The sequence below is a fragment of the Panicum virgatum genome, chromosome 8K, assembly GCF_016808335.1.
Source record: "Panicum virgatum strain AP13 chromosome 8K, P.virgatum_v5, whole genome shotgun sequence".
NCBI lineage: Eukaryota > Viridiplantae > Streptophyta > Magnoliopsida > Poales > Poaceae > Panicum > Panicum virgatum.
Genome location: NC_053143.1, coordinates 3,387,417 through 3,411,961, shown reverse-complemented (window position 1 = coordinate 3,411,961; position 24,545 = coordinate 3,387,417). Strand labels below are relative to the sequence as shown.

At 48.7% G+C, this 24,545-nt stretch overlaps 2 protein-coding genes and 1 long non-coding RNA gene across 5 annotated transcripts; 1 reads left to right on the top strand and 2 right to left on the bottom strand.

Annotated features, from left to right (window-relative positions):
- Nucleotides 1-9,047: 9,047 nt before the first annotated feature.
- Nucleotides 9,048-10,039, bottom strand: LOC120643565 (phytosulfokines 5-like). The gene is made up of 2 exons (XM_039919960.1): nt 9,720-10,039; nt 9,048-9,640 (listed from the first exon to the last, which is right to left on the bottom strand). Exons 1-2 carry the CDS (start codon nt 9,850-9,852, stop codon nt 9,408-9,410), a joined length of 366 nt encoding a protein of 121 aa, XP_039775894.1. The 5' UTR covers nt 9,853-10,039; the 3' UTR covers nt 9,048-9,407.
- A 2,550-nt stretch (nt 10,040-12,589) lies between these two features.
- LOC120643562 (probable ATP-dependent RNA helicase ddx5) lies at nt 12,590-20,392 on the bottom strand. Its single transcript, XM_039919957.1, has 6 exons — nt 19,561-20,392; nt 19,350-19,438; nt 19,154-19,253; nt 18,669-18,923; nt 13,274-13,443; nt 12,590-13,189 (listed from the first exon to the last, which is right to left on the bottom strand). The coding sequence occupies exons 1-6, from the start codon at nt 20,248-20,250 to the stop codon at nt 12,919-12,921; spliced, it is 1,575 nt and encodes a 524-aa protein (XP_039775891.1). The 5' UTR covers nt 20,251-20,392; the 3' UTR covers nt 12,590-12,918.
- Nucleotides 14,317-18,015, top strand: LOC120643567. Of its 3 annotated transcripts, none has more exons than XR_005663052.1 (4): nt 14,317-15,191; nt 15,613-16,923; nt 17,018-17,142; nt 17,649-18,015. It is a non-coding gene; the product is annotated as an uncharacterized LOC120643567 (long non-coding RNA). The 3 variants fall into 3 exon arrangements; XR_005663053.1 differs by having other exon boundaries at nt 14,320-15,691; nt 16,503-16,923; XR_005663051.1 differs by having other exon boundaries at nt 14,324-16,923.
- Nucleotides 20,393-24,545: the final 4,153 nt, after the last annotated feature.

Genomic DNA, 24,545 nt, shown 5'->3' with positions numbered 1-24,545 from the left:
TGCTCTGCTTTGCGTTGACCTTGCCAAGCTCGGGCCTCGCCTCGCCGGGGAGGATCCGCCCTGCCGCCCTGAGCGTCTGCTCATCCTGGCCTTCGCCTTTGCCCACCGTCCTTGCCGCCCAGGCCGCACCGCGCGCTGTCTCGCAGCGCCAGACCGAGCCACCGCCGGCCGCTATGGCTCTGCCGCCGCTCTGCTCTGAACTCGCCGCTCTAGCCAAGACCCGGCCGTGACCCTGGTCGCCGCCGTTCCGCCACGGCCTGGCAAACCAGTGCCCGTGCGCGCCCCTCGACCTGCCGCCTCGTCCTTGTTCGACCTCGCGCTCCGCTCCGGGCCGAGCCCGTCGCTTTGCCCTTGCCCGTCACAGCCGCCAACTCTCCGCCGCGGCCTAGGGACACCTGCCCCGCGCGCGAGCACGCCTAGCCCGGCCTCACCCTCGCCTCGCCGTCTTGGCCCCGCCTTGCTTTTTGCCCTGGACCCGCGCCGCCGTTGCCCCGCCTGGTCCTTGCCTCGACAAACCGCCGGGAGCCCACGAGCCGAGCCCTCGACGTCCGACGCATAGTCACAGGATTCGGGGTCGATGCCTCGTCCCACGACCCGGGAACGCCGTTCCGATTCGAGGGTCGGGGTCAAAGTGGGTCAGTGTCTCATTTAAGATTGGATCGCGTCCCGATTTGAGAGGGGTCGCAGTCCCATTACTAGCAGATTTAATTAGGATAAGAAGGTTAAGGGTGTGGTTTTTATTAAATAATGAGCCGAGTACGTGTACTATGGTCTAAATGTACTCTTTTTATACATTTCTTATATGCTTGTGCAGATTAGTTTCTTCATTAGTAGCACATATATAGTTTTTGTCTTTTTAAAGACGCATCGACCTAAAAATATCGACCCGAATGAATCAGGGTCACGTTCCACATAATAATTTATCGTTCCACAAAGATATACCCCTTTCGTACCACAATTTTATAAAGTGACGACTCTCGACCCTCGACCCCGTTCCTCGACCCGGTCGACCCAGGAACTTTGTGACTATGGTCCGACGCCGTTCCACCAGAGAGAAGGACCGAAGGTAGAGAAGAGGAGGAGAAGGCACTGGCATGTGGGGCTGCCCTGTCAGAGAGAGGAGAAGAAACCGCTCGTGGGCCCGTTACGTCAATGGAAGGATGGAAGAGAAGAAAAGGAAAAGAGAAGAAATGAAGAAGGAAAAGAAGTGGGCCGCCTCCAGCCCAAGATCCCGAGCTGGCCTGCCAGCCACGCGCCGATGCAGCCCAAGGAGCCGAGCCACGTGAGCCGGCCTGCCATCGCTGACACGAGCCGGCCTGCGAGCCGCGCACCCAAGCCGGTCCTAGATCCGAGCCGAGCTGAGGCGAGCTGCTGGTCCGAGCTGAACCGGCCCATTTACCTTTGAGCACGTTACACCTTAAACCCTTTTTCTTTTTCCTTTAACCGGACCTGACACGCGGACCCACTGGTCAGTGATACAGCGCCGCTGACATGTGGACCCCACCTGGACGTGGACCCAGTTGACCGTTGACTTGGTCAACATTGACCAGGTCAATGCTGACGTCATCAAAGGTCATGATGACGTCAGCATTTGGCGGACCCGTGCTTATGTCAGCAGGACATGTGGCACTCTCTGGTGCTGTCACGTGTCAGCCTGTGTGTTTTTTTTTCTGAAAACTTTTTATTTATTCTAGAAATTATTTTAAGCTTCAGAAATTCTTAACAAATCAACCGGAGCTCCGAAAATTATGAAACCGGTTTCATAATTCTTCTAAAATCATGATCTATGCGTTAGAGTAGGTTTTGTTGTGAGTTGAATCTTATTTGAGTAGTTTTGTGCATTTTTGCACTTTGGCCTCTATAGTAATCAGTAATTATGAATAGGTCCTGCTGCTGAAGAGAAGACCGACGACCAGGACTACCAGGAGGCCCAGGAGTTCTACGAGGAGCACTCAGGTTCACGTCCATCTATGATTTGAATTCCTATTAGGCATTGCTTGCTAGAATTGCTAGTGCACTACTTGTGTGTATGTGATATAAGCCTGCAAGGCCTACTTATTTATCCTATCCCTTGTGCCCTATGACTCCTTGATGGATTCTTGAATGCTTTGGCTACTATGAGAGTGAATGGGTATGGGAATGCCATGATATGATAGTCTTGCATGCTTGAGACCCACTTTGTGAGGAGCCAGAGATAGGGCTTTTAGCGGGGGCAAGCTACTGGCCGGGAATGTGTATTGGGCACATTCTGGGGAGCACCTGTGGCGAGTGCAGGAAGAGAAGGAGGGGCGATACTTGTTATGGGTGCCCAAGGAGAGGCGATATCTGTTATGAGTGCCTTTGGCGGACCACTGCGGAGGACTGCGAGGAGTGCTTGCCCTGGCTTCTTATGGACATATGTGGTATCTGAGATTTGTAGGACTTTTCGTACACGCCACTTACCCATTGTGATGGTGGATCCGGTTCGAGCTAGCTATGCGCGTCACCAGACCTGTCAGGAGTAGGGTAGTGCGGGGGATGCCCGATGCGAGAGGAGCATTGTAACACCCTGGGTGTTTACACAGTAATTAAATAGGTGTCTGCACAGTAATTGTGTTTGTTACTATGCATTATGTGCTTGAATTACGTAAAAAGGATCTTTTTGTAATTATGAAAGGTTATATGTGTAATTATGATTTTATGCAAGGTCCTTTCTGCAGTTGTGTTGAATAGGTTGTGTAATTATAGTTTTAGTGGAGGGTGTTTTTGCAAAATTTCAATGCATTTAATGCATGGCAGCCATTTTTGCTTTTGAGTCTAGAGTTGAAGTGAATTTGCTTTGAAAAAGACAAATTTCCTAGAATTCAAAATCTCTTCAATGATTTTTATTTTAGCTCTTGAATCTTTGGTCAAATAAATTTTTGCACAACATCAAAGTTGTAGATCTTGAAAAGTTGAACAACTTTCATGTTGGGCACTTTTTCATTTGAGCTTTAGTTTAAAAGTTATTGCTTGTTTACAGAGAGGTCCCTGGAATTTTTGGTAATTACAAATCGACCCTTATGACCATCTCCCCCTCCATGCTCTGCTTCTCGTCGCCGGCCACCGACAACGCCGCCGTGGAGCGCCTTCCCGGCTTTCCCGGCCATTACTTCGCCGTGCGCTGGCGCCCACGCGTCGCGGACGACCTCTTCCCCCTCCTGTTGCCTCGCGCTGGAGCCTCCACCCCTCGCCACGCACCCCCGCCGCGCCCAGAACCTCCCCGACGGCCGCCACCGCGACGCCGCCGTGGAGCGCCCCCTTCAGAGCACGCCGCCCTCTTCTAGCGAGCGCCCGAGCACTACACCTATCCCAGGACTCGATTTCATGCACCTCTTTGCTCTATCCTCGCTCCCACGCCGCGGAACACCACCGCCGCCCCGCTTGAACCCCGGCAAGCTCCACCCCGCCGCGGAGCCGCCACTGCAGGCCCGCTCCACCCCTACATCCCCCACCATTAGCCGCGCCTCACCCTCGCGCAACTCCCAGACCATTTCCCCTCGCCCAATCCTCACCGGAGCACCCTCGCCGTCGCTCGCCTCCGCCGCCAACCCGCCCTGCTCCGCCGAGCCGCCGCTTCCGAGCCTCTCCCCGCGACCCTAGGCCACCCAGAGGTGCGCCTTGCACCCGTGAAGCTCACGCACCCCTCCACCCTCGCCGCCGGTGAGCCCCTCGCCGGGAAACGGCCGGTCAAACCTCGCCTCCCCTCTCTGACCCGACCCAAGGACCGCGTGCTTGAATTTGAGAAAGCCCAGGGGGTTATCTGCGATGTCAGTGACTCATTGCAATAGTGCCTTAGGGACTGGTTTGCAATGTTTTTCAGTGATATTTGAAATTCTAGATCAATTCGTAGAAAAATCGTAAAATGGAAAATCTTGATGTTTTGGAATCCTATTGAAGATCTCTATGCAGTAGAACCATAATATGTTAGGCTTTAGTTGCAAGTTTTTGCTGTAGATTTTGTTTTGTGTTACTAGGTGTATAAATACTAGTTCTTTAATCTTTATCTTATGTGATACTTGAAAGCTGATATTGCTCTGAAATTTTGGTGGTAGTTTACTCTTGTTACACTAGCTTTGCTATAAAAATTTCATGATCAGTTCTTTGTTGTAGCTATTTATTTGATTTAATCTTTGTTTAGTAGACTTTAATCATGGTAAATAGTTTCTGTTCTTAATAAATCGTGAAAATATTCCTGAGTGTTCTTCTAGAGTATATTAGCTTTTCCAGGAAGTTTGAGCCTTAGTTCATGGCTAGATCAGGGGCTAAAAATAAATCTTTCTAATCTGTTGTTTGTTTTATTTATTTTCTCAGAGTTATTTCGGTGTAGATAAAATCATGAAAAATTCACAGTAGACAGATCATCCCTGTGTAGATCTCCTGTTAAATTGTGAGCTTCTGTTTTGATCTATTTTGATCTGTATAATTCAAGCTTGTACTAGGTGTTGCCTGCATAAATGATTTATTGTGATTAAATGGTTACATGTCTTGATATGATTTTTGTAGGGTAGATTACTTTGTTCATGTTCTGTTTAGTATAATTTTGGTAGATTTTATTACTATTTGTACTCTGAGTTGTTGTTTTATTTACAAACCATGATTTAATCGTAGAGGAAATCACCACCACTCATTTTATGAAGTTAGTTAACTTCTTTTGTGCTGTTGATCATGATGCCTTGTGTAGTTAAATTTGTTATTTAACTACTCTATAAACGATTGCCCATGTTTGTTTATAATGTTGTTCTTGCATTGCATATAGACACGACTGCCTTATCGGACGGGACGTACGAGCTGATTCCGGAGTCTGACGGAGGTGATCTCGACGCTCAAGTAAACACTGCGGAACTAACTGAAGCCCCGAACCAAAGTTCGGAAGAGCCTAGCGCTGAAATAGTTAGCAACTACCGAGAAGGCAAGCCCCGGACATAACCTATACTTCAAAATTCATATCATTTACTGTATTATTTTACTTGTGCATTTACAGTTCATAGGAGTTGAAATGAAACCTTAGATGCATGATCCTAGGAACCTATGTACTGAACACTAGACTTGAGTTCGAATAATTGCTAAGCTTATAGGACCGGTACAAGTCGAGTGATTGCCTGTCACTCGCGAGCTTTATAGGAATTGATTGTTTACTTTCTGTTATCAATATAAGGACGACGGACGGGGTTGTGTTCGATATCATGACCTTATGTGATACCCCGTCTATGTTGATGAACTTGCTAAGGTCGCGGTGTGTGGTAGTGCTGGTTAAGTTTTTGAAAGTACTAGTCACATGCCGTAAATATGGTACGCGGCAAGCCTAGTAGCCGATCGGACCGGGGAGTGGATATACCTTTCACTCTCTCAGTAGGGATAGGTTTTATTTTTTTTATGTTGCGCAACACTACGACTTCGAGGGACAAGGTTCGGCCTTGGAGCCCTGTAGTCGGGGAGAGTGACCCTATCCACAAGCCGGAAAGAAAGGTCAACGGTTGTTTGGGAATGACCCGACGGTGTTCCAGACGTGTGTGCTAGGTTGTCCTTGCAAGGTTGAATTTCGATTCAGAATCGTCCGCCTCTCACGATGAAATGAGACTGCTTGATCTCTTTGCCACACAGAGTAATAAGAGCAACAATATTCTTATTAATCTTGATGTTTGCTTAGAAGTTCCACCATGATTGGATAATAGATGCTTACATAGAATGGTTAATCAACTAGAATCTTGAAGCTAAAACTTGGAAGTAAGGACATACTCTTTATTGCTTTTCAGCAAAAGAAAACCAGAGCCTCACAAACCTTGCATAGTCTAGCTATAGTGGTCTACTTAGACCCGTTGTCGGTTAAGTCTTGCTGAGTATTAGAATACTCAGCCTTGCTGTTGAAACCCTTTTTCAGGTATGACTTTTGAGGATCAGATCGCTAGCTTGACCTATCCTTGCTCATTGCCTCCTGGCTGGTCCGTAGAATGGGATACGTCTTCGGCCGGCAATGACTATGACGAGTGATACCATGCTTGGGCTAGCTTGGTATACTTTTGCGACGTGTTGTAGTCATCGTGTTTCATCTTCCGCTGTTTAGACTCTGAACTTATAGTTATGGCTTGTATAACTGTTTTACTTAAGTTGGCTTTGTATTAAGGTTTTCAACTGGTTTGTAATTATTACTATGCCTGTGTTGTAAAAATTGTGGTTGTAATATCTCTGGACTCGCCTTCGTGCGGGGTATGCTTGTTCGATCCGAGAATCGGTGGTTGTATCGGGACGTTACCCGACAGACCAAAAATTGTTCCGTTTGAAGTGCGTTTAAGCTAATGTTGCCTTTATGGTGATGGCCTGCGCACTTGAGCCGGGATAATTTAGACGGTTCTGCCACAAGCATGGGCGCTTGGTGGAACTTCGGATGGCAAGGGGAGAGCCACACAATTCCAGGGCGCCCCAACCATGAAGGGGTTGCATCCCAACCTGGGGGGGACAGGATGGTGCCGTAACGGTTAGTCTTGCTCTTCGGAGTACTTCGGTAGGCCGGTGCTTCGGAGATAGTCAGGTCGCTCCTGGCTCGATTTGTGGCGAGTGGGTACAGGTGTACAACTACTGCAGGGTGAAATCTATACGTATAGCCGCGTACTCGGTCATGTACATTTTCCTACTCTTCTGTTACTTCATCTAGAGTAGTAAACCCAGCTTTCTACCTCCCTCTAGTCCACTTCCCCCTGTGAAGTCAGTTGAGGTGCAGGGAGAGGGAGTTCCTGCACCGACCTGGGATGGGTGAGAGACATGATTATGGTTTGGGTTTGATCGGTGCGGTATGGCCCGTGTCGGAGAGTGACATGTGACTTACTTATATACATGTGCTTGCATAGGAAACCTTAGCCTATCCTTGGCTACTTTTTATATCTTTGCATCCACTTAAAGCTTGCATACGGATGGTGACGTGAACATATCCTGTCCTTGGGGATAGTTTGGCAAGATGCAGGATCTAATCAGGAGTTCGACACCAACAACGACGGATGGTACGATTGAAGCTTAGAAGCCCATGCTACGCTCAAGTGCTGCCTGTGGAGATGAAGTTCGAGTTGAAGGATGGCCTGAAGATCAGCTACTGCTATCGTTTTCTGTCTGATTCAGTTTAGCCCAAAGGGCTTGTAATAAAATATTCGTACTGCAGATCCTCTGGATTTTGTAATAATTAAACCCATGTTTGAATCTTTTAAGGGAGTATGAACTGATTTACTGTCTGAAATGAGTTCTGTATGTGATAGCTACTGATCCAGAAACTATCACGACGATACAGGGATTCGGGTTGTTCGTTCCAAAACTCGGGTCGTTTCAAACTCCATCCTTCTTCAATTCATTTGCGGCTGCTTGCATGTCTACACGGGACTCCATGCCAGATGAGAAGTCGGTGTCCATAGAGAACCGAGCCAATCGAGTGCTTTTGGATGCCAATGGGTTGGAGGTGACCACTACTGGAGATGTAGGACAGACACCCTCTAAGGATTTTGGAATTTCCATCGCTAATGAGATAGTTCTGAAACACAAAACAACTCTCGCTTTGCAAGTCCAAGCTCTCGAGTTTCAATCAACAACAACAGATACCACAACTCTCCCATTTCATGAGCCGACAGAAGGGATTTCCAATCTCGCCGTCGGGACAATGCCTTTGGCCACGATCCCTTTGGAATGTGAGCAGCATGAGGTGGTTCCGTTGGACCTTCCTGTAGAGCAAATGTCCATGCAAGGTGTCACCTCTTTCGAGGATGTTGTGGTGGTGGAAGATGCATCTGATGATGAGGAAACAGCCTCGGATGTGGGTACGGCGATTGAGGACCCCATTGTCCTCCTCCTTGATGCGGATGATTGCACCCAGCCTACAGTTGAGATCAAGGTGGAGCATAACATTTCAATGCATGTGTCCATGACAGATGCTACTGCCATGAAGCTTGAGGAGCTTGGTTGCACTCGTACAGAAACCCCAACAATAGTGACACCGTTGGCGACATCAACAGCAAGACGTAGGTGCAAGTACTATGACAAATCGTCAGTTCGTCGAAGTGTTCGCCTCGCCCAGCGCAAGACGTTAAAAGACTTGGGGATTATTGCGAATGATGGGAAGCTTAACGAGGATGCCATTCAAGACTGTGCAGACATACTCAAGGAGTTGCCACCAGACCTCCTCGAGTCTTTAGCGAATCTAAAATGTAAAGACTTCTAGGATGTTGTGGCGGGGTTTACTTTGCCTCTTGGTTAGTTTTGGTTGCTGTTTTTCAGTCTTTGTTGTTTTTGGTTTGTTTCTAGTCTCGTCAAGTGGAGTGGTGTGGCCGCGTTGATGTCCCAATTCAATCGGTTGTTTGTTGAGTAGAGTTCGAGTGGAGTTGGAGTGGCCGTGTCCAAATCCAACTGGTCAGTTTTTTTTGTTGTTGTTTTGCCCAGTCTGAATGTTGTTTCTTCTTTTTAATATAATCGGCAGCTCTCCTGCCTGGTTCGTTTCAAAAAAAAAACAAACAATCCAGTAGCTAACAGCACTGCTTGTATGAAAAGAAACTGTGAATGATTGCCGGTGCTGGCATGTGGGGACTGATCTGATCTGAAGACCGAGGAGCATCTCTGCATGTCTCTCTTTGCCGGAGCAGCGCAGAGCCTCCCTGCACGGTGCCGTGGTGTTGACTTTTTATGAGCCAGCGCGTCCCGACCGTCATGTGGAAGAATCTCGAGAGCAGAGATGCAATAGGCCCATACTTTAGTGCTGTAGCCTGTGTGTCTCTGCTGTAGCCACTAGATCGATCGACCCCAGTGGGTGGTTTTGTTTTCTTGGACTAGTAATACAATGGTTATGCTCCTGGATTAAGAAGATCAGGGACAGGCAGAGAGCGAGGAACCGTTTAGTAGAAGGAGATCATCAGAGAATCTGACAGGGGTCACAGACCCTCAGGCAGACAGGGAGACAGACATTCAGACACACCATGCAAGTGTGTTGTATGCAGTATACTAATACTACGGTGAGTCGGTGAGTAGGATTGTAGCAATACCACTTCAGAACAGGAAAATCAAACATTGGAGCTAGGCACACCTGTTAACCAGTTGCATGGCAAGTCAATATTATGGCACATACGAACTTTGAACAACCACACCACCTTCATAGTTCTACTGTGATGGCAAAAGGCTTGAAGAAAATGGTGGTAACCAAGTAGTATACACATGACTAAGAAAGATGTACAAACGAGAAGGTGACACGCGCATATATACTGATTAGTGGCAGGGGTAAGGCAGCAGAAGGTGGATGTGATAGTGATACTAGATGAGATTCCCAGCCTGTGTCAACATTGCAGCACCCCCACACACTGCCAACCAAGAACCAAAAACCGAGTTGAGGATCTGCAGCAGCAGGTAGGGTCGTCGTCGTCTCCTCACGGCTTGCCCTTGTGCTGGGTGTAGATGTAGTCGAGGTGCGCGTCCCGAAGCAGCCGCCTCTGCAGGCACCCGTCGTCACCCTCCTCGCACTCCGCCGCCGGATCCTCCTCCGCTCCCGTCACCTCAGAGACTAAAAGTGAGAGCTCATCGCCGCTCCCCGCGGCGGCGGCGCCTTTCTGAAGCACCGCCGGCTCATCATCATCATCTGCAGCCACCCCGACTCCATTCTCTGCAATAATAGGTTCAGAAACATTAGAGCTAGCAACACCGATGAGCATGGTCGATCAGCAAAGAGGTCAGAGCGACGCCTTGGTGAGCCTGAAGAGGAGGAGCAGCAGCCGGCAGGGGGCGAGCCGCCGCCGCCGCGCGGTGGAAGACGCAGATGAGGAGGAGGAGCAGGGGTACAGCCGCGAGCGGCCAAGAGATAGGAGTACGCTTCATCTCTGCCCCGGTGCGTGGCTACCTTGAACAGTTGGAGTATGCTGCGTTGTCCAAGGGCGAGAGGAGAAGCTGTACTGGTACTGCTTTTCCGTAATAGAGAGAGAAACTGGTGGCTGCCTGGTGGTGGCGCCGATCGAGCCCGGCAGCGGCCGTGTTTATAATGCGAGACCTGATAATAGTGGTAGCGAGGAGAGGGGCAGGCTGCCAGGCAAGCTAGGCAGGCAACTTGCAAATAGCAACGAGCACTGGAGTTAGGTCCTGTTTAGATTTTTACATGTAAACGCAAAAAAACCGTAAACACATTAAAGTGAAACGGAATCTTATTAATTTGAAGTACTAAATAAAGTCTATTTACAAAACTTTTTGCATGGTTGGGCTGTAAATCGCGAGACGAATCTAATGAGCCTACTTAATTCATGATTTGCAACATTGATGCTACAGTAACCATCCGCTAATTATTAATTAGCATCATTAGATTCGTCTCGCGATTTACAACCCATCTATGCAAAAAGTTTTGCAAATAAACTTCATTTAGTACTTCAAATGCCCTCTTTACATCTTTACACAATTTTGCAAAATGAACTAAACACCCCCTTAGTTTGTCCAAAACACGTGCATCTACTACGTTGGGATTGTAAATAAAGATACTGCGTGATGCGGACGGAGGTCCACTGAAAGACAACGACGACAGTTCCATTCAGCGTTCGTTTTTAAGAAACCGTAGGGAAATTAATAAAGATGCTCATCGCCAAGATCGGGTGCGCATGCTTGCGTGTCGGCCGCGCCGCGTGTATATATTGTATGTCACTGTTACACATACACACAACACCGTCGTCGCGTCGATCGTCCGGAAAAGCTATTTATCGGGCGCGCGACTTCCTGCGATGTTATCGTAGAAGTGCGCTGTTCATCTTCCACCTCCAGCCAAGGGAGGGGGAAGCGCCTGCCGGCGAGCTCGGGGACGGGGGAGGGGGAGGGGGTGGCCGGCGAGGGTGGTTGGTGGGGGGAGCGGCCGCCGGGGAGGTCGCCGACGGGTGTTGGAGGGCGGCGGCGGCCTTAAGATCTGGGGTTGCTGGGGGGCGGCGGCGGTGGAAGGCTCCATAGTCACCGGACCTAGAAGAGAAGGTGGCCGGGGGGAGGAATCGACCGGCGGTGGGCGGTGGTGTGTGGGCGGGCGGCGAGGCGGCGCGGTGGAGCGCCGCCGGCCGGGGTAGTGGGCGCCGGCGGCCGGGCCAGATCTCGGGCGGGGGCGTGGCGCCGGAGAGGTTAGAGGAGGGCGGGGATGCGCCGGCGGTGGTTGGTGGCCGGCCGGCGCGGCGGCGAGAGCCGCCGGCCGGGGCGGAGGACGAAGGGGCGGGGGCGGAGGAGCGGGGCGGAGAAGAAAAACAGGACTTCTGCGATGAGATTCGGGGGAGTCGCATAAAGCGATGAATAGACCCCCCTCGATCGTCCGCCTAGCTCTAGCGTGCTGATGCTGGTATAGTCTACAATGGCGTACGTATCCCGGCCCAACAGAGATTGCCGTGCATGCAGCCATGCACCAAACACAAAGTTGCAGTCAAGTTGCAGTCCTGTGTCTTTTGCTTTTTTTCTAGTACTCACGGCGGTTTCCAAGCATGCTCGGTTGCTTTGCAAACCAGCCTGAGCGCCCTGGTTTTTCTTTTTAATGTGAAGCTCGATCTGTGTCCACACCCCCTTTCCTCTAATCTGGAGGCGTAGTCAATGCTGAACTCACAGCAACGCCAAAAAAAAAAGGACGCATGGAGATTCATTCCTGTTGGGCCGCTCGTGCCTCAAGATTAAAAGGAACATTTCGTTTCGGCATTAGCACACGACAGGCTTCAGCTTCCATGGCTGTTAGTTGCTGGCTCAACATCAGAACGAACATTTCATTTTGATTGGAGACCACAGGATACGAGCAAAGATGACTGCTATGGTTTCAGACTTCCGAAGAATCAAGAAAGCAGACATGGCATGGTCACGGCCGAGTCACCAGGATCTTCCATTCGCATCCAATCCAGCCATCGCACTCCATTTTGCTGACAGCCAGAGAGGAAGGCTAGGAGAGGCGAGCAAGATGATGAGCACTGTAAAGATGTGAAAGGAATTTGACATTGCGGTGCACTTGAAACATGAGAGATCTATCACTGCTTTTCAGCTTCCCTTTGAAAAGAGAAATGGGGCAAAGGGCGGCCCCTGATGACTCACACACAGTTCCTTTGACAAAATTGACAGTAATAGAGGCCGACAACTTAGGCATTTTTTAGTTGCGAAATTCAAAATTCCAAAACTATCACATCGAATGAGAATCTTACATGCATGAAGTATTAAATCTAGACGAAATAGAAAACTAATTGCATAGTTTGTTTGTAAATTACGAGACAAATCTAATGAGCCTAATTAGACCATAATCAGACACTAAATTGCTACAGTAATTACTACAGTAACCATATGCTAGTTATTGATTGCTTGGTCTTAAAAAATTCGTCTCGTGGTTTACAGACGAGATCTATAATTAGTTTTATAATTAATCTATATTTAATACTTCAAATGTGAAAAAAATTCATTTCAAAATCTTTACGGCCACAACTAAACAAGGCCTTAGGAACCCACAACAGATAGGGAAAAAGGGCTTCAGGGCATTCACATTTCACAGTAGACGATAATAGCACATAAGTCTCAGGCCTGAATTTCATCGTTGCGGAAGCAGATTAGAATTGCATGTCCTGATGTTCAATAACACGAAAGCATCAGAACTGGTGGCTGACAGGGAAGTGACATGGATAATGAATGCGGCTAAGGATCCATGCCACGGTTATGAACCTGCAACTCAGCACAGTTCTTCCAGATTATAGGCATCACATTTCAGAAGAGCTATAGTAGTGTACAATCATCAAGGCCGAGGCCTGAATGTCATTGCTGTGCTGACAAATGAAAACTAGATGTGCAATGAATACAGCAACATCAAAATTGCTTGGCAACCAGAACTGCCTTCCGCGACTAATAGCTGCGACTAATTCAATCCACATGACTGAATCTGACTGCTCTGAATGGTTACCAATCCTGCTATGAGGGTTCCAAGTTTTTGAAAAATTCAGGGATAACCTGGCCACATTTTGCAAGAACCTCGGCCAAAGGTTTCACGAGAGGGGCATCAGTGTTGCAGAAGATACTATGCAGCTCACCTCCAATCACATGACGAGCAACATCAGTGAGGATCTCACTGTATTCGTCAACAGAAGGAGGCAAATCCACAATCAAAACAATCTCAAATTCTCCAATATCCGTCATTGCAAGGGTCTCCCGATCTTTAACAAGGACATTCATCAGCCCCACACTGCACAAATATAAGTTCAATTAGCCATGTTGCAGCATGATTAAAAATTGCACAAAAACTACAACGTTGTTTGGTTCACTGCACCTGCTGCATATGGTAAAAGAGTTGCCATGAGTGTCATTAGTCACTGTGCAATTATCCAGTTTAAGTGATGATGACAGATTCTGCACTTTTTTATCATTTTCAGCTACTAGCAGAACTTTTGATATCTTTTTAGCATGACTTTTCAAAATCTGCTCAAGAATTTCCTTAACCTGAAAATGGGAAAAAGTTCATCAGAACATGAAAAGTGACAAAGCACAACAATCATCCAAGCATTTTGAACAGCTCCTGCTCAATAAGCTATCAGACATGAATCAATACATAAATGTAGTGTGTAAGACAGCAAGAGCAAAAGCTGCTACTAGTATTAGTAACCAGCATGCAGGGTCCATTTGCCTGTTCAGGTTATCAATGTCAGACCAGATCTACTGTTTGAGATTTCAAATCAAACATCACAATCTTTACTATGCAGGAAACACATCAAGTGTTACCATTAAAGCCAGGGAGACCGCAAGTTCTTAAGAAAATTACAATAGCTCACTAGCCATGCACTAATGCTATCCTGGATACGGAGCATTTCTATTTGTGGGAGACCGGGAGCTTCGTGCGCTCTCAGCTGTGCCACGTCGTCCCGAATTCCTGTGGCCGCTTGATTTCACATCCACGGCGTTCATATACCTAGCTGATTCCTCGTGTTTCTTACTACCGTGGTCTTCTTTTCACATGGCCTTTTCAGCTTTTGTCAGCGCCGCCTTCAGCTCCCTCCAGTTCACACCGCTGCCTGCTGCCCCCGCCGTTTCGTCTTCGTCCGTGAGCTCCCTTTCCCATTGCTACTTTCAGAAAGCTTCCTGCTGCCTAGATTTGAAGGATCTCGCTGCATCCTCACGGTCTTCAACCGGGTCACCACTACCCCGCCCCCACCCCCGCACTGCCGCCGCCCGCCCCCTCGACCCCGCACCGCCGCCCTTCCGTCCTGCACCGAGGTGGAGCTCGGCCACGGCTCCCGGCGGCGCGGAGGCCGGCCTCCACCGGCAGGACGAGCTCGCCCGCAGCTCCAAGCGGCGTGCCGGGCGGAGCTCGAACCCGACCCCCCCCCCCCCGGCCATTGCTCCTGGCGGCGCGGCAGGAGAACGAGCCCGGTGGCGGCAGCGGCCTGATCCGCAGCCCTCCTTCTGGCCGCGCCGTGCTCCTCCGGCCGCGGTTCCTGCCCCGACCGGCCCTCTCCGGCGGCCGATCGGGAGCACGAGCTCCACGGCCTCCCTCGTCGGCCTCGAGCTCCGTGGCGGCTCGGCGGCGACGGCGGGCTCAGCCGGCCTCCCGCCTCCGTCCTCCTCACTTTGCTCGGCGGCTCCCCCTGGGCGTGCCTCCCTGCCACGCCACCTCGCCGCGCTTCCCTGCTGCGCCCCAGCCGTACGTCCTTGTGCACCTCCTCGCCGCGTCTCTCTCGCGGCCGCGCGGCGAGCGGGCGGTCGCCGCGCCACGCCGTTCTGTAGCGGATTTCGTGGCGGCACGCGTGGCGCTTGAGTGGGCGCCGGCCACACTACTGCTCCTCCAACTACGGCTCTCCACATCCCGCTCCATGCTCCTCCGACTCCTGGCCATGGGGTCTGCCAGGCACCAGATCCGGCCGCCGCAGACCCACATCCTGCGGCACGGGCGCACGGTCAGGCAGTTTGGTGTGGCAGCCCCCCACAGCGGTGATGGAGCTTGGAAACCATGGCCACGGCAGCCAAGGGCGTGCGACACAGGGAGCAGGCGACGAGCAAACAGCTGGGAGGGCGACGCGGCGAGCGAGACTGCCAGAACTGCTCCTGTGACCGGCGTCCGCATCTCCCCTCATCATCCGCCCGCGACGCCTGCAGCGCCTGTGTCCAGGTTCTCAGCCTCCATTCAAGCTCTGCATCATGGAGACAACGATGCCAGGAAAAGGTCCACGCATAGCATCAGCTTCTGATTACTGGTGACCTCTTCTCTTTTGGTCCTCTGCTCTTTTGATACCCGATTCAGATTCTGTGTTCTGATTTTTTTGATTTGGCCCAAATGATAGCAATTAGCGACTGTATATTTTGTATGCTTGTCTGACCAGTTAAAGAGGTGTAACCAATTTTGCGAGTAGAGTGCAAACTGTCTTTGTGATTACGCTTCTGATGCTTGACAATGTAGGTTCACCAAGAACATGAACATGGACCCTTGGAAAAACAAGCTTGTGTGAAGGATATGTGCAATAATTAAAAATGTGTTAACCAATGTCGAAAAACCTCCTGCATATTGTGCATAAGTTACTTCTGTCAACCCTAATTTTTTTTATCAAAACTTCAAATAGTAATAAGTAACTCTTTTAGTCTAACCATGTCATTTCCTAAACAATATTCCTTCAACAGGTCAACAGCAGATCCTATGAGAACCCAATAGTAGCAAGACCAACTGAAGCTCCACTAACTAGCCATCAAACAAGCTACGGTACGTGCACAGTCATTCCTTTACCATGAAATGAATATTGTTTCCCCTCCTAACTGTGTATTTCCGATTAGATAAAAAAAAACTAATTAGGAAACACTTAATGGTATGCTGTATGCTTACTCTGAGCCAACTACAACCTCCCTTTGTTGCTATTGAATGTCCCATCAATTCATGATGCTTTAAGATGTCTACAAACTTCACTTTTCATAGACTTTACTAAACAACTCCTGCTTTAATACTTATTACTGCACGCATTAGTCTGATGGCTAAAACAAATTCCACAGAATACTAACCGAGAATTTTAAAAAATAAAGAGACAGAGAACCATAATACAGTCTTCCATTTCTACAAATAATTTAAAGTATACAGCACTGAAAGTATACAGCACTGATAAAACAATTAATCAGTTTCCCTTTTGCAGCAACATTTTTATCTGTCTATAAATGTATATATGTAATTTGTCTTAACAAGGGGCTTTCCTATAACTATATCTACAATTTTTCTTATAGTGTACAATTCTTGTGAGGTTTACAATTAGTAATATACATACATATTGTCCATTACTAACTACGGTGCTCCTCAATGGCTGACAGGTTGGCTTTCCCTAATCTCTCCTCTGTTGTTGCCTTTTAGAATTTTACCACTGTTTAGATAGAAGTTTTGATGCTCCCTGTGGATATTTGATTTATCATTGCGCCAACTCATGAAAGGAATCCTCATGCTATTACTTTTTCTCCTGAACAAACTAATTAAGTTGGTCTATTAGGTTCTTAGATTTCCTGTCACTAAACAGTATGTATATCTCTTGCAGGTCATTTCGACATCGTTTAAATATTTTCTCTATTTTGAATAGTGATATTTGCACCTGTTTCAATGATCCTGAGTTATCCATCTCTTGAAGGCATATGATACAATGACAGTAAGCTGAGTAGGTTACATTAGTATCTAGATAAAAAAATGTGGTTCCTATCTATTCTAGGCAATAATATTGAATGGCATGTTTTAATTAAATACTCAAAATACAGAGTAAACATGCTACCGATCGAGTAGATGGCAGCAACATTGCTTTGCCTGTGAGATAATCTTTCAATATTAATTATAATGCAACAATGGTATTTTTACCTCTTATGTCCGCAGGTCACCTATTTTTCCTCCTGATCTTGCAAGTGACAGCTTACTGCTGCCTTGAGAATGGTAGCTTTGTTGTTCTACAAGCTTACACTGATAAGGATGTAAGAAAGACAATGCCTGACGCCTGTTGTTGATAATCTAAGCTTGATATAATGTGCTTTCTCTAATGCTCCTGCTGTCTATTTTATATTACAGAAGGATGAATGTTCTGCACTCTAAGTTGGGCTCCAGATCATGTTAATGGCTCACCGCTGCCGGTAGCAGCATCAAACAATAGGATCATTCGGTCCATCAATTATGCTAATGATAAGTTAACTAAGGTATATTACCTCTAGATTTGTCTTTGTTTCCAAGTCAACCTTTCCTGAAGCTTCATTTCCATAAATGAATACTTGCCATATAGAAGTTCATTTGAATTTGTTTTGATTAAAGCACGGTTCAGTTTATATCTATTAACCATTACAAAAATGTACCTTTTTTACTGCAAAATATTCCAGTTTTACATATACTTCTACATATGTTGTGGTCAAAACATGCACAACCTGACATACCTATCTTGGTGTCATCTAGATAGTCAGACATTGGACATGCCAATATATGATATCTTATCATCCAAGTGAGGATTAACACTGTTTGCTCATCTGTTACCTCTTTCTATTTATGGATTTATTCAAAGCTTTGTTGGACATGGTGACTGGAAAAATGAAGCAAGATTTCAAGCATTTAAGCCTTTAATCATCGTTTTTGCAAGCAACTTAGCCTATTCTAAGGTTGAATGTACTTTGCCTATATTTGTTCTGACACTGTTTCACATTCCATTTAATAGGATGAAGAAGATCTGCAGAAACATCATCAGACAGTCTGCTGATTGGGTTTTTTAAAGTGTCAATTCTGATATATCTCACTTTCCTTTTCTGAATTTGGATTCTTCAAATAACACCAATTTGCAGTTTCAAAGGTTGCAGTCCGCGGAGTGATGATTCCTACTAGAAATTTACACGTCCTATACATCAGATCGCCAGTGTCTGGTTCATGCTTGGACCATTAATTATGATACTTTTAGTCCTGTCATAATTACAGTTTGATCATATGAACATTTGTATATTGATCTGTTGATGCTTTCCCAGCAGGAACTTTTCATTATTTGCATGATTCAACCTTCCTTCATCCTGCAGAAGCTGAAAGTTTTTTAAGTTATTTTGTAGTTTCCCCTCGTGCGATGCATCATCTTGTTATCCTTAATTGTTTCTTCCTACATACCTATCCGAACATTTGTAATATTTGTGCTATGTAGTAGTACTCGCTATTTTAGCTGCCGTCATATCAGTGAACTGCCAAATTAGTTTTCCTATTTCGATGTTTCCTTACTTTAGTTGAACAGCCATATGCTTTAATTCCTAATGCAAATCATCTGCGCGTTAAATGTCCCTATCTCTACATTGCACATTCATATTGCTCAATCGCTTAAAAGCTTTTATTATTATTTAATACACAAATCAAATCAGTTGATACAATTAAAGAAAGATCACAAAGTGAAACATCTTTCACGTGCACGCGCGCGATAGCGCGCGCTATACACTAGTAAGGGATAAAAGCCAACCCAAGCTTTATAGGTAGACAGGCACTGTATGAGGTTTGACATTATAAACAAAATGATATCCAATATGCAGGAAGGGCATTGAGTTCAAAAATTAAAGACAAGAAGACTGGAGGTTCCATGAAAATTACAATAGCTCACTAGCTATGCATTCATGAAGAGCACGGAACATAAAAGCCAATCAAACAATGAAAGGTAAAGCAAGTAATATAGGCATTTGACTACTTGAGAACTAACACATGCAATCACCTTCGATGTTTTCTGCTTTTCCAATGGGCATAAGTGTACATGCTGAGTTATGAAAGCACTTCTGGAAGAAACAGAATCATTTACAGAGAGCTTTGTAATTCTTCCATGAAGCAGATTTCTTGCCATTGTTGCGACATTTTTATCAGATGAATCGGTGAAGATAGTTATCTGAGGACTGCTTGATATGGCATCTCTAATGGAATAGATTTTGTCAGTGATATTGAGGTCCATGAAACATCTCAGTCCGTCAATGACCTGTCAATTGAAGTCATTTTAAGATGACTGTAATAGGATAGCTAACAGTATGGACAGCAGGAATACAGAAAATAGAACAGCTCCGCATACTGAGAGCTAAGATGATTGAGTTCGTTACTTTGTAACGGATACTTTGCAATGTGCAATTGCATAGAGCGCTAAAACGATTAATACAATACAATCAAATGTAGTTCATCGATCTTATGATTCCAATAACCACATTTACTCACCAGCATTGATACGCATGATATGTCAATCGCCTTTAACGAAACAAGCTCAAGGAGCCTCTCAGGGGTAGCTATAAGAAACTCTGGCTCGCAACTTTTTAGTCTGGTAGAGCAGTCCAAACATAGGAATCAACATTAAACACATTGAGCATTACACTCAAGAACAGCAGAGTATCACATAAACAGAGGAAAAACATACCCAGCGATCTGGTGTTCAATGGAAGCACCAGGATGCAAGCTCACCGAATGAATCCCAAGAGACTTCAGGGGTCTACATATTGATCGCACCTGCCCAAACAACACCAAATGAATCGTTAAACCATTCCCATTTGGCATTTGCCATTTTGTTCAATAACCGATAAAACGAAAAGCATACATGATAGTAAGAAGAGTAAAATGGAAACACTAACTTGCGCGGCCTTTTCCTGGGACGGGACGATGTACAGCAGGAAGGGGCAGGAGACGACCATCCCAAGCCTCTCCTTCCTGGCGACGATGTCGCAGGCGGTGGAGACGAGCCACGCCGTCTGCTCCGGCGTGGCGCTCGCGTCGCTGGTGTCGAGCACGTCGGACGGCGCCGGGTCGGAGCAGCACCTCCAGAGCTCCACGCCCCAGTCGCCGGCGCCATGGATGCTGCCGCCGCCGCCGCCGCCGTCCTCGGGTGCCGCCGCATCCCGGATGGCGTTGAGGCAGACCACCAGGAACTTGGACGGCCGGTCGAAGTCCACGCCGCCCTCTTCCGCTTCCGTCGCTCGCTCGCGCATGCCCTTCGACATGGCCTTGGCTGCCGGCGGCTGCTTTTTAGTGTTCGCGTCCTTCTTCCTGGGGTTGCCGTCCTTGACCACGGCGGCGGCGTCTTCTGCGCCGTCCGCCGGCTCGTCCACCTTGCTCTTCTTGCCATGTCGCTCGTTGAAGGGATCTTCGGGCGTGGGGAGCGAGAAGCACATGCCCTCGCAGCCGCGGCGCTTGCCGGACTTGCGGCGGCGCTTGGAGGCGATGATCGCCGCGACCCGCGCGGAGACGGCGTTCTCGCTGCCGCGCAGGCGCTTGCGGCGCACCCGGTTGCGCTTCCGCGCCAGCGCGTCGTCGCCCTTCGCCATCCCGGCTCCGGCGGCGGGCCCGCTCCGGCGAGTCGGACGGGAACGGCAGCCGCCGGAAGGGGGCGGAGGAGGACGCGAGCGGCGGGCTTGGGCTGTTGTGCGGCGGACCCGGCGGTTGTGCCGAAACCTAGCAAGAGTCTCTCTGACGGGCCGGGCCGGGCCGGAGATGGTCATGGACTGGATTTATGGCCCAGTGTTCAGTTCACGCTGCACAAGCGGCCCATGTGAACAGAAAACATGGGCCTTTTCTTAGACTTGAAAAGAAATGGGCCCAAGTTGCCGTCGCTGAACGGTGATTCCTATCTATCTTCCGGAAGAATATTTGTTATCAATCTTTCACTGGTTGAGATCCGTGTGGAGAGAATCGATGGATGAGATTAAAGCTCGTGGGAAAGCCAGTTCAGCGCATATCTGGTTTGCGGAAGAGGAACGGACAGGTGTCGCAAGGAGCCGGCGGCGAGCTCGATCGCCTCGCGCTCCGCGGTGGCGGGCACTGCTCGCCAACCTGTTCGTATGCCCTGAAAAGGGCTGGCTGGGTTGGAATCGGCTGGTGTTCCCTATTCAATCTGGATACGGCGTTGGTTGGCTGGTGTCAGCATCATCCAGTGATGCGGGAAAGAAGCTAGGCTGAAGAACTGCCAGCCACGTTCAGCTGTTCGGCTGCCGACCGACTGGACCAGCGCTTCCAGCCCAGCCAGAGTTTATTAGCTCATCCGAACGGGCTGCTTTTGTCAAGCGCCGGGCTGCCGTGTGGACCCAGTGTTCAGGTTCGGGTCGCGGCGCGCGCGTGCGGACCGACCCGCATGGCTGGGCTGGTCTGGCTCGTCCATTCGCCTCTTCGGGAGAGTTGGTTCGTTCGTTCGTGGGCGGGGCGGGTGCGGTCGGGCTGGCGGGCGGACCCGGTACAGTGTTGAGCACGCGCGCTCGCCTCGCGGCGTCGTGTCCGCGGCGCGGGGAGCTGGCTGGACCGCGCGCGCCTGGCAAGGCTGCGCGCGCGTGTTCCACCGCCACGCCACGCACGACGGCCGCGAGGCGGTGGAGGGAAGGAGGGAGGCGGAGTTTTTTTCAAATTCAAAAACGGTGGAGGAAGAGGAAGCTTCCTGCTGGTTTGACGATGGCTGTTGCACTCGACCCGTTTTCAATGTGCTGAACTTGTATATGTCTACAGCTGGCTCATGGTTAGGACTAAACGTCATCATCTGTCAAGATGTATGCCACGTGCCACGGTTGGCACAAACTCATCGCACGCACACAAAGGCGGAATCCACGGTACGGTATGGACGGCTAAACATTCGAGAACAGGTACTCCTGCGTCTGTTCCAATCTGCTTCCGGAACACGTACTTAGGCATGGCCCGGTGCTTGTGGCCGTACGCCGTGGGTGACCTGCGTCCTCCCCCCTCTCTCTATATGATTGGGGTAACCTTTGCGTTTGCGGCTGCGAGTGGCGAGCCCAGGTAGTGCATTGTTAGGGAGTGCTAAAGCAGTGTCCATGGCAAAGCTCCTCAAAGCGGCTCTTGTTCTGCTCGCGCTGGCGACTCCGGCGTCCAAGGCCGGCACTCTGGCGGGTGCCGGCACCTCCCCAGCCCTCGGTGGCACCATGGCGGTGGCTGCCGTTTCTCCCGCCGCAACCCCGGCGTCCACGGCCACCACCTCCCTAACCCTCGACGCCGCCGTGGAGGAGGCGGTGGCCGTTTCTCCTGCCGCCACCAAGGTCGCCACCTCCCCAGCCCTCGGCGTCGCCATGGAGGAGGCGGTGGCTGTTTCTCCCGGCACCATGGCGGGTGCAGCGGCTACCTCCCCGGCGCCGTCCAGGACTGCCGGCCACCTGGTGTCTGCTCCGGGCGCACTCAGCGCTGCTGGCGCGGAGGCGGCGGAGCAGGCGCCACCTGCTCGAGCGCCTCAAGCTCCCACGTGACATCCTTCCCCAAAGAGTCATGGGCCACGTTCTCCGTCAGGATTCCACCTTCGAGGTACAATTTCCGTTGGAGTGTAGTGTCCAGGTCGGTGGCTTCGTGATACGCTACGAGCCGCTGATCTCCAGGTCGGTCACACCGGGTGCCATCCATGGCCTCCGTGGACATTTCAGTGATGGATGTCGTCGCGACCGGAGACGAGGTCACATTCACCGCTGGCATCATCAACAAGCAGGGGCGGAGCCAGCGTGGGTGCGGGGAGGGGGACGCTCCAGCCCCCCTACCCCCACGAACTCCATTGGAGCCTCCACAAGCCCCCATACAAATTTGAGGAGGAAGAAAGAGGGAAGGAGAGGCGGGAGGAGGAAGAAGAAGAGGAGGGTCCCCCTGGAGTTCAATCCTACATCCGCCACTGTCAACAAGACTTTCCCAGCGGTGAAGCTCGCCCACAATCCCACATGTCTGTAAGACAGCCAGTTGCAGAATAATCTTCACACCGTCGATCTGTTTGGTACTCTCTTTCTTTCTTTCGAAGAACTTTCTGTAAGCGCAGAATAATGTAGTACTGTCTGCAGTGTGATATGTTTTTTGTTGGGTTTGGATTAAGAGTTCTGTATCAGAATAATCCAGTCAGTTAATGGAGAAGGAACTTTTCATCGTGTTGATTGCATTTTTGATGGGATCGTAGTTATTTGTTCCATAGTTTCCTTTTCCTCACCAGGAAAGCTATCGTCCACATTGCACCCTGCGGGAGATGTGAGATCCTGTGATCCTTTGGATAGCACTTTCTTTCGAAAACTTGGCAAACTTGGTGCCTCCTCTCGGATTGCTTGTGTACACGGTTCATTTTTTCAGATGTGAATTTGTAGTTACGCGTGTAAAAACCGGGTGTGGTGTGAATAGGTTGTATGGAATTTTGACCCTAGATTGCAAAACTCTAGTAGGGAGTGCATTGCGGTGGCTCAGCATCTTCCGGAGCATAACCGACTAGCCGAACATTTCTATTTGATGTCACTAGGGCACTTGTTGGATGCAAGGTGACGGAGAATCGTCTTGCACCAATTTTGTAGGTGCTTTTCTATTCTTATTATCACGATTTTTTTCTAAATCATCGAATTAAAAGTAAATATGAAACCCATGAGAGTTCCAAATCCTGTCAGAACAGTAATAGGTTAGGCAAAGTTCTTTGAAGCTATCATAGTTCAAATATGTCGATGGTGAGCTTAAAGGTGGAGACCATAACTACAAACCTTTTGATTGATAAGAATATGGAGGCAATTCGAAACTTAGTTTGAAGATGTCTGAATTCACAGCCACCAATATTCTCTCACGATCTGACAAACTGACAACATGTTCTCCTCTAAGGGACTATTTCAATCAAAAATATTTATAAGTACAGACCTTTTGATTAATATTTATAATTCAAAAATATTTATAATAATGTTGTCATCTTGACAATACGAGCATCTCCAAGAGTTCCTAATTCCCCCCTCCCTCCAAAACTTGTTGTTTGCCGACTCCCTAAATAGGTGTGGTGAGGCAAAAAAGAGTACATCTCCAATAGTTTTTCATTTTTACTCCAAAAAATGAGAAGTTGTGGCCCCAAGGTTAATTCCGCTGAAAACTTCCATGGCCGGCGGACAGAAGTTTCTTACAAGTCAGATTGTCAGCGATTTATGGCACGAGAGAACTTGGAATTGGAGGAGGGGGGAGAAAGAGGACGATAAGAAGATTCCGTTTTATCTCTTACTTACACCGGGGGATGAATCATGGCAGCCAAACCGACAGGCCAAAGGTCGGTGTAGCAGCAGGGTATTGTTGGGGGAGGCACTTGATTGGACCAGCGGGCATCAAGGCAATCGAAACAAAGGGCAAAGGCCGCCGGCGGCTCCTGGTTTCTGTTTCGAGCAGAACTGGCTGGTGGCTCAAGAGAGAGGAGCCACGCAGGGCAGAAACTGGCTCCCTTGGCGACGCATGCTGGATGCGGAGGGAGAGTGAGCGCGAGCAGTGGGGTCGCGGGGAAGAAGAAAACTGCGACAAAAAAACCCTGCGGGAGGGGCGATCGGTGCGTGTCACGCCCAGTTTCGAAGGAATAAAACCGAGCAAGTTTTATTCCTTTAAAACTGGGTATAATAAAGTGGTACCAGAGCCGTGTTGACTGTAGAACGTTAGCTAGCTTTGGTTTAACTCCTATTAATATTGTTCTTGCTTTTGATTAATTAATTAATTCTCGTCCATTGATCATTTATCTCCTCTTTGTTGCTAATAATTGTTATTTAATAATATATCCTTGCACTGCTTTTATATCTTATCATTGTTCTATATCTATTTCTCGTTGTACTAATTTGTCTAACTGTCCACTTATAGATAGTTCTTATTA